The 16778-nt window shown below is 36.3% G+C and overlaps 1 protein-coding gene across 1 annotated transcript in view; it reads left to right on the forward strand.

Annotated features, from left to right (window-relative positions):
* Lrp1b (LDL receptor related protein 1B) overlaps positions 1-16778 on the forward strand; it is a 2073786-nt gene that overhangs the window by 1770901 nt on the left and 286107 nt on the right. Inside the window, exons 54-56 of the mRNA XM_055599725.1 lie at positions 283-470; positions 8687-8870; positions 16293-16378. Coding sequence (XP_055455700.1) covers positions 283-470; positions 8687-8870; positions 16293-16378 — 458 coding nt within the window. The remainder of the gene's footprint in view (positions 1-282; positions 471-8686; positions 8871-16292; positions 16379-16778) is intronic.

The raw sequence follows: 16778 nt of genomic DNA on the forward strand, positions 1-16778 counted from the left end.
ATGAGACAGAACACATCAATATTGCTAAAGATGCTTCTATTAATGCTGGTTTCATAGGAAAGCTAGGTCTTCAGCAGCTAAAAACCATGATGAGACTGTTTGCCCTTGGCTTCCTGAGACCATTGTTTATAAAACCTGAGACCAATCTTTGCAGCACCTTGTATGTACATTTACTCCCTGTAATTTTTGACATACTAGTTATCATATTGTAAGTGTTTTCTAGAACAGTGGCATACAAAGGCATGCCTTTTATATTCCATATGTTTTATTTTCTTTTTCCAGAACATTCATGCAACAGTTCATTTTTTATGTGCAAAAATGGCAGGTGCATTCCCAGCGGTGGTCTTTGTGACAATAGGGATGACTGCGGTGACGGCTCAGATGAAAGAAACTGCCACATAAATGAATGTCTGAGTAAGAAAATCAGTGGCTGTTCTCAAGATTGTCAGGATTTGCCAGTCAGTTACAAGGTAGGCACTCATCAAAAATAGCAAATCATATGAAATGTCAGAAAATGATACAATAAAAACTTCATTTCCAGTATGACCTTAAAACTTGAAAAGCATTGTAATTTTTCTAGGTAAAGGGATTTACAGAAGGATTTCTACCCAAGAAAAAGATAATGATGTATATATTAGAGTTATAAGAGTATACTTAGGAATAAAAAATGTCAAAACTTTCGGAATAAGAGAAGGGGAAGAGTTTAGAGACAGTGAAAAGAAAATAAATGTAAGGTGTACATTCAACACTATAAGTTCTCATTTTCTTCCTCCTTAACATCATTGTGGCTAGTGATTATTCTTTTTAAAATAAAAACTACAACATTATCCTAAAGCATAAAGGGAGAATCTAGAGATCATGAACCATTAGAATCTCAGATCTGCACAGTGCACTTAATTCTTAATTAATTAATGGCTCTTTACTAGTACAGTTTTCAAGAAGAGCATGATTCATTGGGGAAAATGATCAACAGAAATAGTCTTTAACATCATGGATGTATTATAACATTACTGTCCCAGTATTATTAAAATTCATAATTGATTGGGAAACTCCATTAAGAGGAATTCATTTGTAGCCTGAGGCTCTAATTCATTTGCTAGAACACTGCTTTCAATGTCTGTAAGGTCCATGGCACAGTTTGCCAGATCACATAAAAAAAAAAAAGATAGTAACTGACTTGAAAACTACTGTTTTATTTTTGTTTTAACCAGACATTGGCTTGAGGTGAATTGGCAATAGGCTATTTCTTCTATAAAGAGGCAGCCCATAGCAAATTAGATATATCACTGGATATAGAGCTTGTTCTACTAAGTTCTGTACCAATACGGCTCATCTTGAGAATTGTGAACACTTATGGATATGGTACTTTGTTAAAAATAATATTTTTTAATTAATTAATTTTTTATTTATTACAGTTCATTCATTTTGTATCTCCTTCATCTCCTCCCAATAACACCCTTCATCCCTTTTCTCCTCCCATGCCTCTCCCTTAGTCCACTGTTATGGGAGGACCTCCTCCCCTTCCATCTGATCCTAGCTTATCAGGTCTCATCAGGACTGGCTCCCTTGTTCTTCTCTGTGACCTGGTAAAGCTGCTCCCCTCTCAGGGAGCTGTGATCAGAGAGCCAGCCACTGAGTTCATGTCAGTGACAGCCCTGTTCCTTTTGAACCCACTTGGACACTGAGCTGTGTCCAAGATGGGCTACATCTGTGCAGTATTTCTAGGTTATCTCCATGCATGGTCCTTGGTTGGAGTATCAGCCTCCGAAATAATCTTAACAAGTAAATTTATCTACACTCAGAAATATAATTTTGCAGAAGACTAGGTTCAATTCCCAGTACCCAAATGGTAGGTCACAACAGTCTGTAACTCCAGTTTAATGATATCCAACAAACTCTTTTGTCCTCCATGAGTATCTGACACACATACAGATACAATGAGTACATGCAGGCAAAAGACGCTCACACATAAGAAATATACATATAGAAAAATAAGGGTGAGGGGCACATATATTTGAGGGGAAATATTTGTAAATTATCAGAATAAGAAACACATCAGGCTTGTGTAGTCTCAAAGGCTGAGTCATACTTTGACATTTTTGAGAACAAGAAGTTTTATACATCAGCGGTGGTTCAGCAGGGACTGTGTACACTCTGTAAAGAAGACCTGGGAGAAAAGATGTGTCCAGCATGAAGATACCAGGCTGTTTTTCCTTCCTGCTATAACAGTCTATGAAGAGGTATTTCTGAAAAATGCAAATTCAGTCTAATAGCCAATTGTCTATTTTTAATCTGTGAGTCTCTGATGTTATGATTATTTAACTCTAATGGTAAAGGTTATATAATATACCTATATGTCACCTAATCGTTACCAATAAAGATAAATATACATATATCAATACATATCATATAATTTTACATGATATAAAATAAAAAAATATAAATAGAGATGAGTGTGTGTGTGTGTGTGTGTGTGTATAAGTGTGTGTACATGTATCCCAGGGATATCAGCAATCATTACCCCTGGTAGAAAAATAAAGATAAAAAAAGAAAACCTATGTCTGAAGATAAAACTCTTTTTTTCATCTTTTTTTAATATAATTTTCATTTATTACAATTTATTCACTTTGTATCCCAGCTGTAACCCCACTCTTGTTCCCTCCCAATCCCGCCCTCCCTTCCTCCGTCATCTACTCCCATACCCCTTCCCCAGTCTACTGATAGTGGAGGACCGTTAGCAGAGTTTCTGCTTAACTGTTGCAAGACATTAGGTTGACTCCCTAGCTCAGAAAAGAAATTAAAGTGAAGAAACAGAAATACTACGAAAGCTGTATTTTTCAAAAAAGGATTAGACCTTATTTTGTATTAAGAGGTACTTTGAGCAGAGGACATGGAATTTTGTGAAAGAGGGGGGAGATGCAAAGACCTGGAGGAGACAGGACCTCCAAAAGGAGGCCAACAGAGGGAAAAACAAAACAAAACAACAAAAACAAAAACAAAAACTGGGCCCTGAGGATCCTGCAAAGACTGATACCCCAGCCAAGGACCATACATGGAAAGGACCTAAAACACCTTCTCATATGTAGCCCAAAGACTCAGTTTCCAAGTGGGGTCCCTGGTAAGGGGAGCAGAGGCTGTCTCTGGCATGAACTCAGTGACAGGCTCTCTGATCACCTCTTCCTGGTGGGCACAGACTTATCAGCCCACAGAGGAAGACAATGCAGCCACTCGTGAAGAGACCTGATAGGCTAGTGTCAGATGGAAGGGGAGGAGGTCCTCTCCTATCAGTGAAGTAGGGAAGGGGCATAGGGAGAGAAGAGGGAGGAAGGGTAGGATTGGATGAGGGAGGTGAGGGAGGAGGCCACAGCCATGATACAAAGTAAATAAACTGTAATAAACCAAGGACTGGAGATAACCTAGAACCCTGACAATGCAGCCACTTCTGATGAGGACTGATAGACTAAGATCAGAGAGAAGGAGAGGAGGACCTCCCCAATCAGTGGACATGGGGAGGGGCATGCATGTAGAAAGGAGGGGGGAGGGTGAGGCTGGGAAGGGAGGAGGGAGGGGCTTATGGGGGGATACAAAATGAATAAAGTGTAATTAATAAAAGTTAAATAAAAAAAGAAAAAGGCAAATGTGAAAAAAATAATGATAATAATACAATAAGAAGAGGTAATTAGGCTTATATGTGTGAGCACTGTACCAGAAGAAGAAAGTAGTAGCACAGCAAATGTGTAAGGACAGCACTTGAAAATAGAGTGTGTGGCTAATAATCAACTCTTGTAGCAAATTTTTATAAGCCAAGAGAGCAGAAACCTATTTTTTCTGATTTATACATCAATACAGAATTTTTGAAAATTATTTTTATTTATTCATTTACTTTTATTTTAATCACAGGTCATTCACTTGTATCCCAGCCATAACCTCCTCCCTCTTTCCTTCCATCTGACTCTAGCTTATCAGGTATCTTCAGGAATGGCTGCAATATCCTTATCTGTGGCCTAGCAAGCTTGCTCCTCCCTCGGTGGGGTGGGGTTGGGGAGCAATGAACCAGTCATTGAGTTCATGTCAGGAATAATTCTTGTCCCCCTTACTAGGGAACCCATTTGGATACTGAGCTACCATGGGCTACATCTGGGCAGGAGTTTTAGGTTATATCCATGCATGGTCCTTGGTTGAAGAAACAGTCTCATATGAAACCCCTGTGCCCTGATATATTTGGTCCTTGTGGAGCTCCTGTCCCCTCTAGGTCATACTAACTCTCCCTTCTTTCATATTATTCCCTTCACTCTGCCGAAGGTTTGGTTATGAGTCTCAGCATCTGCAGAAATGTCTTTTGAATATACAAAAAGGTTTTATAGAATTATTTTAAACACTAGTTAATGCTAGAAATCATAGCTTAATTAATAATTGTTGAGTATCACATGAATATATATACTATGTGACAAACTTAAAAGTAGATCTCTGTATTTGTTGTTTACAATTAATTCAATTAATTGATTAATTCAATCTAATGTAATTAATGCCATAACAAAAAGGGGTACAATGTATGATAAAAATGATCTTTGGATAATTTGTGCATGATATAAAATGAGATTTTTAAATTAAAATGCTTAGTATGAGGAAATCTTAGCACACAGCAGCACAGCCTGTAGGAAGGAGAATATTTCACATGGAGGACCATGTTGGACCATATTGTACTATCTTAATATCCCTCATCATGCAATACTTGGCAGTTAAAAACATTTATATGTCATTTTTAGTTTGCCTTTTCTGAATGTACTAGATAAGGAGGTGAAAATTATGGTTGAAATACACTAATGTCATTTTGAAATAGTATATGAAGCCTAAAGAATTGCTCTAAATTATTATTAATTAAATTTTATACATTTTAATTTAAATTATAAATTAAATGCATATGTATAGAAATTAAGATTAATCAGTAAAATAAAACTTATAGGAAACAAAATGAGTAAAACTTTAAGTTCAGAATAATGAATAAAATATTTAAAACTTCCCAAATACTGTATATATTTTATACATCTATGTATCTATCTATCATCTGTCACCTATCTATAATCTATTATCTCTCTGTATATACACACACATACAGATATATACATACATATACAGATATCATATATACAAATATATACACACATATATGTGTATATATATATATATATATATATACATATACACATAAAGAGAGAGAGATGGGCTTATGTCTATATGAATGAAAGAGCTGTCTATACAAAAGAATTCCTGTATTTTCTGGGAATAATATGTTATAAGAGTTTCTTTCTTATAAGTAAATAAATAAACTGGTAACTTATTTCTTGATGTAATATCAGCACAACATTATAGGAAATCATCCCTCAGATTCTTCAATGAAAAATGCAGCCAGTACTGATGAAAACTGATAGGCTAGGATCAGATAGTAGAGGAGGGATGGTGGGTAGGACTGGGAGGAGATGAAGGAGGGGGCTACAGCAGGGATACAAAGTGAATGAATTGTAATAAATAATAAATTAATAAAAAAAGAAAATGAAGGAAAAATGAAATAAGTCTTTTAAAAAGTCAAAATAAGAAAAAGAAAAAACACAGTAGGGTTAATGAACAATTTACACATTTGTCATTATACAAATATGATAAGTAGAATTATTAAAAAGTGACTTGCGAGCTGAAAGGTTGTATCAGTGGTTAAGAACATTTGCTATGAAAGAAAAAAGACAGAAATAGATGAGTTCAAATCCTCAGTATACATATAAAATATATATAAAATATGTATACATATAAAACATGGCACTGCACACCTGTGTCATCATTAGGGGCAGAGCCAGGAAGCTGCTGGCATTTCAGTGGCTACTCAGCATAAAGTAGTTAGAGCGTAAGAGACTAGTCTCTGAATGAGATACTCTCACCTCAACTTATGCATATACGGGCACACATATGTACACACGGCGCACTCTCATGTACACACGTACACATAAATAAAAATTGAAGGAGTTATAGTTGACTAAATATGAACATCAGCTAGATCATAAAAATAAATTGTCGTATGCTTCTGTTATGACAATGTTCTGATTATATAGCAGAAGTAAAGGAATAGATATTTGTAAAAAAAAAAAAATCCTGTATAGCTGTAAAATACATTTTTGAAAATAGTAAGAAGATTTTGTATACTGTGTCTCTCTGGTTTCCACCATCCTAATCAATGTGTCATAAATTGAAATGTGGAATAATTCCAAATGATGAACACATAAGATGACTAGAATATTCACAATATTTTGATAAATATTTCAAGTAATTTTGTGATCATTTTTGTAATATGTAGAAATGAAATTAACCTTTAATTTTTTTAAGGTTGCAAATTAACCTACTAGAAAATACAGATGCATTGTAATGGTTCAGGAATGATACATAAAAAGAAAATTTAAAAAGTTACTGAACGGAAGAGAAAACTATTTGAAATTATATCCTTTCAAAAAGTGTAAACATTTACTACAAACCTTATAGTGTGTGTGTATATATATATATGTATTTACTGTTGCTAAATTACTTCTCTTAAGTTGGATTTGTTGAAGTCATATATATATGATAAATGCCACTGTCAGCCTAACACTGGCAACCACAATGACTTCAGGGACCTCATTTAGCTAGAGATGCTCTGAAAGTCCTGCAGCCATTGTACAGAACGATTCACTTGGTTTAAAAAGCACTTTGATTCAATATCACTTTGTGTTGAATAGTCATATTCTGGCTTCTTGACCACACTGTCATGTGATTTAACATCTAGTACTTAGTTGTGATAACATTTTTCATTTGATGAACTTTCTTCTTTTTTTCTTTATAACTCTGGGGCTAACCTGGGGTACAAAGTGAATAAATTTTAATAAGAAATAAAACATAAATAAATAAATCAGAAAGAGTATAAAAATGAAGTTGTGAATTGAATTCCACAAGAAATTTAGCTCTTTTTTTGTGTGTCCATGCCTGTGGGTACATGCATGTGAAATCTGTCTGTCTGTTTAATCATGTATGTCAGTGTTCATGTAGGTAGGATGTCAATGCTAGATGTTTTCCTTGATCATGGTCTACCTTATCTTTGCAACAAGGTCTCTCTCTGAACCCAGTTCTCAATTTGTTCTTACATGGATATTGGGGATCTAAACTAGGGTCCTGTTTGCTTATGCAACAGGCAAGAACTAAGTCTCCTCCCATAGCCAGTATTTTCCATTGCACATATTTTTAAATGCACAGTGCAGTGTCATTTGTGAACATCACCTACAAAGTCTACATGGCTACTCTTGGATTATTAGTTCAGGCTACAAGATGAGTTTTACTAATGGACTTCACAGTGTTTCAATCTAGATATCCAGAGGAGACTGTGAAATCAGACTATTGGTTTTGGTGTATTTCCTAGATTGCAAGTGGGTTCTAGAGGTCTAAACAATGCATCCTATTGTTGAGTCTTATGAGTAAATGTTGATAGAAACTGTGAAAGCTAGATGTTCTCAGGCTTTAGAGCAGTGGTTCTCAACATGTGGATCATGAGCCCTTTGGGATGAGATCAACCCTTTCACAGGGAATGCTGAAGACCATTGAAAAATACAGATATTTATATTATGACTCATAACAGTAGTAAAATTCAGTTTTGAAGTAGCAGGAAAAATAATTTTATGGTTGGAGATCACCATAACATGAGGAAAAGGGTCACAGCATTAGGGAGATTGAGAACCACTGACTTAGGGAATTTATTCTTTATTAAAATACTCAGGATATGTATTTATCTAGCTTCTGAGCCCATCAATTGGTTAATATTACCTCTTTGTTGGTCTGTGAGTATTTTTATATTAAAATTATGAATTAGTATTCTGAGTATGTGTAACCTGATAGGTTTCCTAATAGATAAAAAGCTCTTCCATCTTTCCTTCTCAAATCAATGATGAATGTAACAAAACGCTTATAATAGACAGCTATATAAGTTTCTTTTCGGCAGTTTAAAACATTTGCTTTTCAACTCCATTCTCAAAATCTACAAATTCTTTTATTTAAAGAACACAGAACAAACAAAGTTCAACAACAAAACAATAATAATAAATAATAATCTGCCAAGTATAGTTTTAGTTCCACAGTAAGAATTGTCATATGTTATTCATATGACATGTTATTCAGATTGTTTTTATTTGCATTTCTATGTTTGTATATTTAGAAATATTCCTATGTATTCCTAAATAAATATGTATGTAAAAACAGTTAATGAAAAAGACCATTAATATGAAAAAAAGAGTAGAGATAGTTATATAGAAGGGTTTGGAGAGAGGTAAAGGAAGGGGTAAATGATGTAAGTATATTATAAGAAACATTTTTTAGAAAAGAGATCATCCAAACAATAGAAGAATCTACAGGCTTAGGTGTGGGTTTTGCCATGTTGCTTCTTAGCTGTTGGGTGTTAGTGGTATAAATGCACTTCTAATATTTCCAGGTTCAGAAGGTCATGTGTTATTTAACTTTACACAATCAATATATGTAATTTTACTAAGGTTAATTGAGAGAAGACAGGATAACTCTCCATCATATATTTAAGTGTCTTTCTAGTGTGAGCTTGCTAAAGAGATAACCAATAACAACAGACATTGACAGTGATATCAATTGATGATTCTCATTTTTCTTTTTCCAGTGCAAATGCTGGCCTGGGTTTCAACTGAAGGATGATGGTAAAACATGTGTAGACATTGATGAATGTTCTTCAGGCTTCCCCTGTAGTCAGCAATGCATCAATACATATGGAACCTACAAATGCCGCTGTGCAGAAGGCTATGAAATACAGCCCAATAACCAAAATGGCTGCAGATCACTCTCAGGTATAGAACTGAATTTGCCCATGATCCAAGCTCAGTTATATGAATGGATACTGAATTTTATACTCATTTTTATTGAATATACTCCTTGTTCCTTCGTCTGAGGAGTCAAAATTCTTCCTTCAGGATTGGAATCTGTTACTGTGACATTATATACACCACACATGCACAAGTTCTACTCTAAGAGAAGTTTGCATCATTGTCTTGTGAAGTAGTAAGAGATTTTGAGAAGTTGAGGATGTATGCACATAACATAACTATGCCCAGCATGCTTTCTCTGTGTCGCAGATTATTATCACATGGTTGCCAAGTCTGAGAGACAGAACTGTGACATTATTTTGATTGTTTTTCTTATTTACTTGCATCACTTGCGGTTATGCATACATGCATGCCACAGAGAACCATAGGCTAGTAATGGTAGTAAGAACAATAAATCCCACTATTTGCCATTAGTTCAACAATTTAGCTATTTAGAAAATTGTAAACTTCTGTTTAGTTAAAGCAGTCTCGTTTTAATAAAGCAAGGCCTATAATTTTGTAAATTAGGGAGCAATCACACACATCAAAATGAAACAAGAAATATGCGATTTTTTTTAATTTCATCACTTTAGAGCCTGATAATAGCCCTCTCCCCATTCTCCACCCAGTCCTGTCCTTGCATCTCCATCCCCCAAATTCCACCTCTATTTCCTTTCAGAAAAGGGGAGCCCAAGGAGCACCAACCCTACCCCTGGGACCTCAACTCACAGCAGGACCAAGTGCATCCTCTCCCACTGAGACTAGACAAAGCAGCTCAACTAGGGGAAAAGAGATCCTAAGGCAGGCAACAGAGTCAGAGACAGCCACTACTCCCATTATTAGCGGAACCACATGATATCCTTGCCACATATCTGCTACCTCTGTGTAGGATGTCTAGGTTTGCCATTCCCCCAGTCTCTGTTCCATCTTTATCCCTACATTCCTTATAATCAGGACAAAATTTGGGTTGATGGTTTTATGGGTGGGTTGGTGTCCCCTTCCCTCCACTATAAGTCCCAACTGGCTACAGGAGGTAGCAACCTCAGACTCCATACAACCCGCTGGCAGGAGGGCATGAGTCATAGCTAGGAGCCTGACTTGTCACAGAGATGCTCTCTCAGCCACCTCCATTATCTCTTCTGGTCCTCCGCTCTTTTTTCCTCCCACTTTTCAGTTCTTTCCACACCAGATCCTCACCCCTGCCACCTTCCCCCCCTTCTCCTACACAGCTCCCTTCCTCTATCTACTTCAAATGTCCATTTTGTTTCCTCTTTTCAGTGAGATTTGGGGACCATCCCTTGGGCCCTGCTTGGCTTCTTCAGATCTATGGATTAAAGCATGGTTAACCTGTACATTATGGCTAGTGTCCACTTATAAATGAATACATACCATGCATGTTTTTCTGGGTCTGGTTTACCTCACTCAGTCAGTGTGATCTTTTCTAGTTACATCCATTTGCCTACAAATGGAATGATGTTTTTGTTCTCAATAGCTGAGTAGTATTACATTGTGTAAATGTACTATGTTTTGTTTGTTTTTCTTTTTTACTTGAGTTTTTCCAGTTTGTGTCTATTATGAATAAAGCTTCTATGAACATAGTTGAACAAATGTCCTTGTAGTATGGTGGAGCATCTTTTGCGTACATGATAAAAAGTTGTATAAATGGGGCTTGAGGTAAATCTATTCCCACATTTCTAAGAAAGTGCCAAATTGATTTCCAAAGTGGTTGTACAAGTTTGCACTCTCACTAGAAATAGAAAACTGCTCCCCTTTCTCCACATCCTCATGAGCATGTGCTGTCATTTAAGTTTTTGATCTTAGCCATTCTGACAGGTGTAAGATTGAATCTCAGAGTCATTTTGATTTGTATTTCACTGATGACAAAATGCTTCTCAGCCATTATATGCTCCTCTGTTAAGAATTCTTGGTTTAGCTCTGTGCCCCATTTTTTAATTGGGTTATTACATTTCTTGGTGTTTAATGTCTTGAGATCTTTATATATTTTATATATTAGCCCTCTGCCAGATGTAGGGTTAGTAAAGATCTTTTCCCAATCTGTAGGCTGTTGTTTTGTTCTGATGACAGTGTCTTTTGCTTTACAAAAGCTTTTCAGTATCATGAGGTATCATTTATTAATCGATGATGTTAGAGCCTGAGCTGTTAGCGTTATGTTCAGGAAGTTGTCACCTATGCCCATGAGTTCAAGACTTCCCCCTACTTTTTCTTCTAATAGATTTAGTGTACCAAGTTTTAGAATGAAGTCTTTGATTCAGTTGGACTTGAATTTTGTGCTGGGTGATAAATATAGATCTATTTGCATTCTTCTATGGACAGACATCCAGTTAGATGAGAACTATTTGTTGAAGATGCTTTCTCTTTTCTATTGTATGGTTTTGGCTTCTTTTTTTAAAAAAAATAATCAAGTGTGTGGGTTTATTTCTGGGTCTTTGATTTGATTCCGTTGATCACCCTGCCATTTTTTATTCCAATACCATGCAGTTTTTATTACTATTGGCTTATAGTACAACTTGTAATCTGGGTTGGTGATACCTCCAGAAATTCCAAGATGATATCTCAATTCTGAATATATATGTTCCAAAGGCAAGAGCACCCACACACCAAACCCCACACATTAGTAGTAGGAGAATGCAACACCCCTTTCTCAGCAATGGACAAGTTACTGAGACAGAAACTAAACAGAAATAATGAAAGTAAGCGATATTACGTATCAATTGGACCTAACAGATATTTACAGAACTTTCTATGCAAACACAAATATACATCTTTTTCTTAGCACATCATGAAACCTTCTTCAAAGCTGACTACATACACAAAGCAAACCTTGACAAATACAAGAAAACTGAAATAACACCTTGTATTCTATCAGACAACCATGGATTAAAGCTGGACTGCATTTACAACAGAAAACAACCAAACTCTACAAACTCATGGAAACTGAACAACTTGCTACTCAATGACTGCTGGGTCAGGGAGGAAGTAAAGAAAGAAATTAAAGACTTTCTAGAATTCAATGAAAATGGAGGCACAACATATCCAAACTTATGGGACACAAGTAAAGCAGTGCTAAGAGGAAAGTTACAGCACTAAGTGGTTTCTTAAAGAAATTGGAGAGATCCCAAGCTAGCAGTTTAAAAGCACACCTAAAAGCTCTAGTACAAACAGAAGCAAACACATCCAAGAGGAGTAAATGACTGGAAATAATCAAACTCATGGCTATAATCAATAAAATAAAAACAAAAAGAACAATACAAAGAATCAACAAAATCATGAGCTGGTTCTTTGAAAAAATTCAACAAGATAGACAAATGCTAAACCAAACTAACTAAACTGTAGAGTATCCAAATTAACAAAATCAGATATAAAAAGGTGTGCATAACAACAGACATAAAGGAAATCCAAAGAATCATTAGATCTTACTTCAAAAACCTCTATGCTACAAAATTAAAAAAAATCTACATGAAATGGATGATTTTCTTGATAGATAACACTTACCAACGTTGAATAAATACCAGATAAACAATTAAAATAGACCTATAACTCCTAAGGAAATAGAAGTAGTTATTAAATCATTAAAATCTTCCAACCAAAAAAAAAAAGAAAAAGAAACAGAAGAACATTGACAAACTCATTCTATGAGGTTAGTCACCATGATACCTAAACCACACAAAAACCCAACAAAGAAAGGTGCTGGAGCTTGCTGGCAGAGTCAAACAGTTGCTGAGTGGGGAGTGAGGATTGAAAGAAAATTAAAAAAAAAAAATAATAACACACTATACGCTGAGAGGGCTGCGAGTAGAAACCTTTGTACCTGGTTTATTCCACAATACCTTTTCTTCAGTCAGAGCAAATGACCTCAATGCAATGAAGGGGTTCATTGCGAGGTCAAACTTGTTTACCTTGACCACCTGTCTGTGTGATTTCACAGGAACAAAAGGAAGGAACTTGCAAAACATCCTGCTTAGCTCCAGCTCCAGGTGAAGACCAGGGTGAAAACATGTTTTTGTGCTGAAAATAACAAAGCAGCCTGGCATAGAAAGAGCTCTCCACAAAAGAGAACTTCAGACCAATCTCTCTTATGAACATTAATGCAAAATTGCTAAAGTAGTCACAGACTGAATCTAAGAACAGATCAAAAATATCCTCTACCCTCATTAAGTAGGCTTCATTCCAAGGATGCAGGCAGGGTTCAACATATGAAAATCCGTCAACATAATCCACCATATAAACAAACTGAAAGAAAAAAAAAATGTGACAATCTCATTAGATGCTGAAAAGCCTTAACAAAATCTAACAGCCCTTCATGGTTTCAATTCTTGGAGAGATCGAGATACAAGGCACACAATTAAACACAATAACGGCAATATAAAGAAAGCCAATTGCTAACATCAAGTTTAATGGAGAGAAACTTAAAGCAGTCCCACTAAAATCAAGGACATGACAAGAGTGCCCACTCTCTCTGCATCTATTTAATATAGTACTTGAGCCAGAAGAATAAAAGATAACTAATGGAGATCAAGGGGATACAAATTGGAAAGACAGAAGTCAAAGTATTACTATTCACAGATGATATGATAGTATATATAAGTGACACCAAAATTCTACCAGAGAACTACAGCTGATAAACACCTTTTGCAAAGTGGTTGGATACAAAATTAACTCAAAAAGATCAGTAGCTCCTTTTTCTACAAAAGATATTAATGGGCTGAGAAACAAATTATGGAAGCAATTCCTTTCACAATAGCCACAAATAATATAAATCATCTTTGTGTAACTCTAACCAAGCAAGTAAAAGACCTGCATGACAAGAACATCCTGTCTTTGAAGAAATAAAGAAAATTTTAGAAGAAGGAAAGATCTTGTTAAAAATTAAGAAGAAGCAGGAGTCAACCGATATTCTCTGTGAGAGATTTATTAGGAGAGAAGGGGGAGCAGGTCAGAGAGAGAGAGAAAAAAAAAAGGGAAAGGGGATGGGGTGCCCCAAGAGAGAGAGACAGAGAGAGAAAGAGTAAGAGGGTAATAGAGAGAAGTAAGAGAGAGTAAGAGAGGGAAAGAAAGAGTGTAAGAGAGAGACCATGTGTTGGGGTTAGCCCTTTAAGGGGCAAGGTAACCATGCCGTCCAGGTGTGGCCACCTGGCTGGTGACACATGATGACATCATAGGTTGCTGGGTAACACAGGAACAGGTTGTGTTCCAAAATACTAACAGATCTCCCATGTTCATGATCAGTAGGATTAACATAGTAAAAATGGCCATCTAATCAAAAGTCATCTACAGATTCTGCATAATTACCATCCAAATTCTAACACAATTCTTTACAGACCTTGAAAGAGAAACCATGAACTACATACATAAAAATAAAATACCCAGGATATATTAAAACAATTCTGTACAATAAAAGAACTTCTGGGATACCTCACTCAGGACAGTCTTTTCTAGGTCCCACCATTTGTCTGCAAATTTCATGATTTCCTTGTTTTTAATTTCTGAGTAGTATTCCATTGTGTAAATATACCATTCTCTCTGTATCCATTTCTCCACTGAGGGACATCTAGGTTGTTTTCAGATTCTGGCTATTAGGAATAAAGCAGCTATGAACATGATTGAGCAAATGTGATCCTGAGTGAGGTATCCCAGAACCAGAAAGACACACTTATCAGTGGGTATTAGAAATAAAATATAGGATAAACATACTAAAATCTGTATACCTAAAGAAGCTAAGCAAGAATGAGGATCCTGGGTAAGATGATCAATCCTCACTCAGAAAGACAAAGAGGATGGACATTGGAAGAAGGAGAAAACAGGAAACAGGACAGGAGACTACCACAGAGGGCCTTTGAATGACTCTACCCAGCAGTGTATCACAGCAGATGCTGAGACTCAACCAAACTTTGGGCAGAGTGTAGGGAATCTTAGAAAAGAAGGAGGCGATTGAAAGACCTAGAGGGGACAGGAGCTCAACAAGGAGAGCAACAGAACCTAAATATCTGGGCCCAGGGTTTTTTTCTGAGACAGATTCTCCAACAAGGACCATTCATGGAGATAACCTAGAAGCCCTGCACAGATGTAGCCCACGGCAACTCAGTATCCAAGTGGGTACCCTAGTAATGGGAACAGGGACTGTCTCTGACATGAACTCAGTGGCTTGCTCTTTGGTTACCTCCCCCTGAGGGGGGGATTGGGCAAGCCTTACCAGCTGCAGAGGAAGACAATACAGCCAGTCCTGTTGAGACCTGATAGGCTAAGGTCAGAAAGAAGGGGAGGAGGACCTCCTCTATCAGTAGATGTGAAGAGAGGCACAGGAAGAGATGAGCGAGGGAGGGCGGGATTGGGAAGGGGGTAAGGGAGGGGGCTATAGCTTGGATACAAAAACGAATAAATTGTATTTAATAAAAAAATAAATTAATTAAAAAAATAAATAACACAAAGAGAACTTCTGGACCTATCACTATCCCTGACTTCAAGATGTACTACAGAGCAATATACGGATGTTAATGTGGGGCAAGTGTCACGGAGAGAAACTATTCCTCTTAGTTTTTAAATATCATAAAATCAAAGAGCTATATTGACTTTATGTAAGTATTTATTCAATGTATGTACAAAACTTTTGAACTGCTTTTCTTTAAAAAAAAATTACTTCTAAATGGAAACCAGTGTACCAAGTTAAAAATTAAAAAAAAAAAAATCTTGCCAGGTGTGGCAGCACATGCATGTAATTCCAGCACACAGGGAGGCAGAGGCAGGTGGATCTCTACAGGTTTTTCTGGCCTACACAGTGAATCCAGGACAGGCAATGCCACACAGAGCATCAACAACAGCAACGATAACACCAAAATCTCATAATATACTGAATATTTTGTTCTTTGTCTTTGTCATGAACCTTTGTAACTTTGAAAATCTGTAAGATGGTAAGGCATGTCAACCAAGCATTTGTAAAAGAATTGACAATGTACAAAAGATTAAAAATGAAAATAATAAAAAGTGTCAATTTTTTTTTAATCTCAAAATTTGGAACTTAGAAACAGTTAATTTTCTGACTATCTGAATATTTGACTATACTATGGCTTCTAACACAGCAATACATTATCATTTTCTGAAATGCTCTTCAAGTACATATAGTAGTAGGTATTTTCTAATACCAAATACATTATCAAATGTCTGAGGGTACAGAGGGTGTGAAAGATACATGTTCAATTATTCATATTCCCTGGTTTGCCTGTTTGTGTGTGCATACTCTCTCTACAGAATATGGCTGTCCTGAGCACTTTGGCTACTATTACTCAGAAAAGTGCTGTATGGTCATTTACACTGCTAAAAACTGAACTGAGGAAAGAGTGAACAGGAAGCCGTAAGTGTGCACGTCTAATACAATCTTCTCTTTACTTTTAGAAGAAGAACCCTTCTTAATTCTTGCTGATCAGCAGGAGATAAGAAAAATCAGCATGGATGGGTCCAACTACACACTATTAAAGCAGGTATGCTACATCCAGGATGCCAAGACAGTGAGTGTTGTCCCACAGGTATCAGTGAAGTTATGCACATAGAACATATGTGTAAGGCTTATATGCGAGTGCATGTACAGAAAGTGTCCTCAGTGCTTTGGCTATGATTGGCAGAATGTCTCAGCTTGCTGTAGGATGCCGCGTCAAAGAAAGGGAAGATGGCAGAGGATGGTACATGCTGAGAATTCTCTTAGGAACTCTGAGTTAGAAGCGGATGGCATATTAGAAGTGGCACAGAGTTCTCTTAAGCTATTTTCTGTCCTGTCTGAGTTGCTAGGCATACTATCAATTGCCTGATATGGTCTCTTGAAAATGATTTAGTTCTTTTTTTTTTTTTTTTTTTTTTTTTTTTTTTTTTTTAAATTTTTTTTTT

Source organism: Psammomys obesus, unplaced genomic scaffold (assembly GCF_907164565.1).
Source record: "Psammomys obesus unplaced genomic scaffold, mPsaObe1.curated_primary_1811, whole genome shotgun sequence".
Taxonomy (NCBI): domain Eukaryota; kingdom Metazoa; phylum Chordata; class Mammalia; order Rodentia; family Muridae; genus Psammomys; species Psammomys obesus.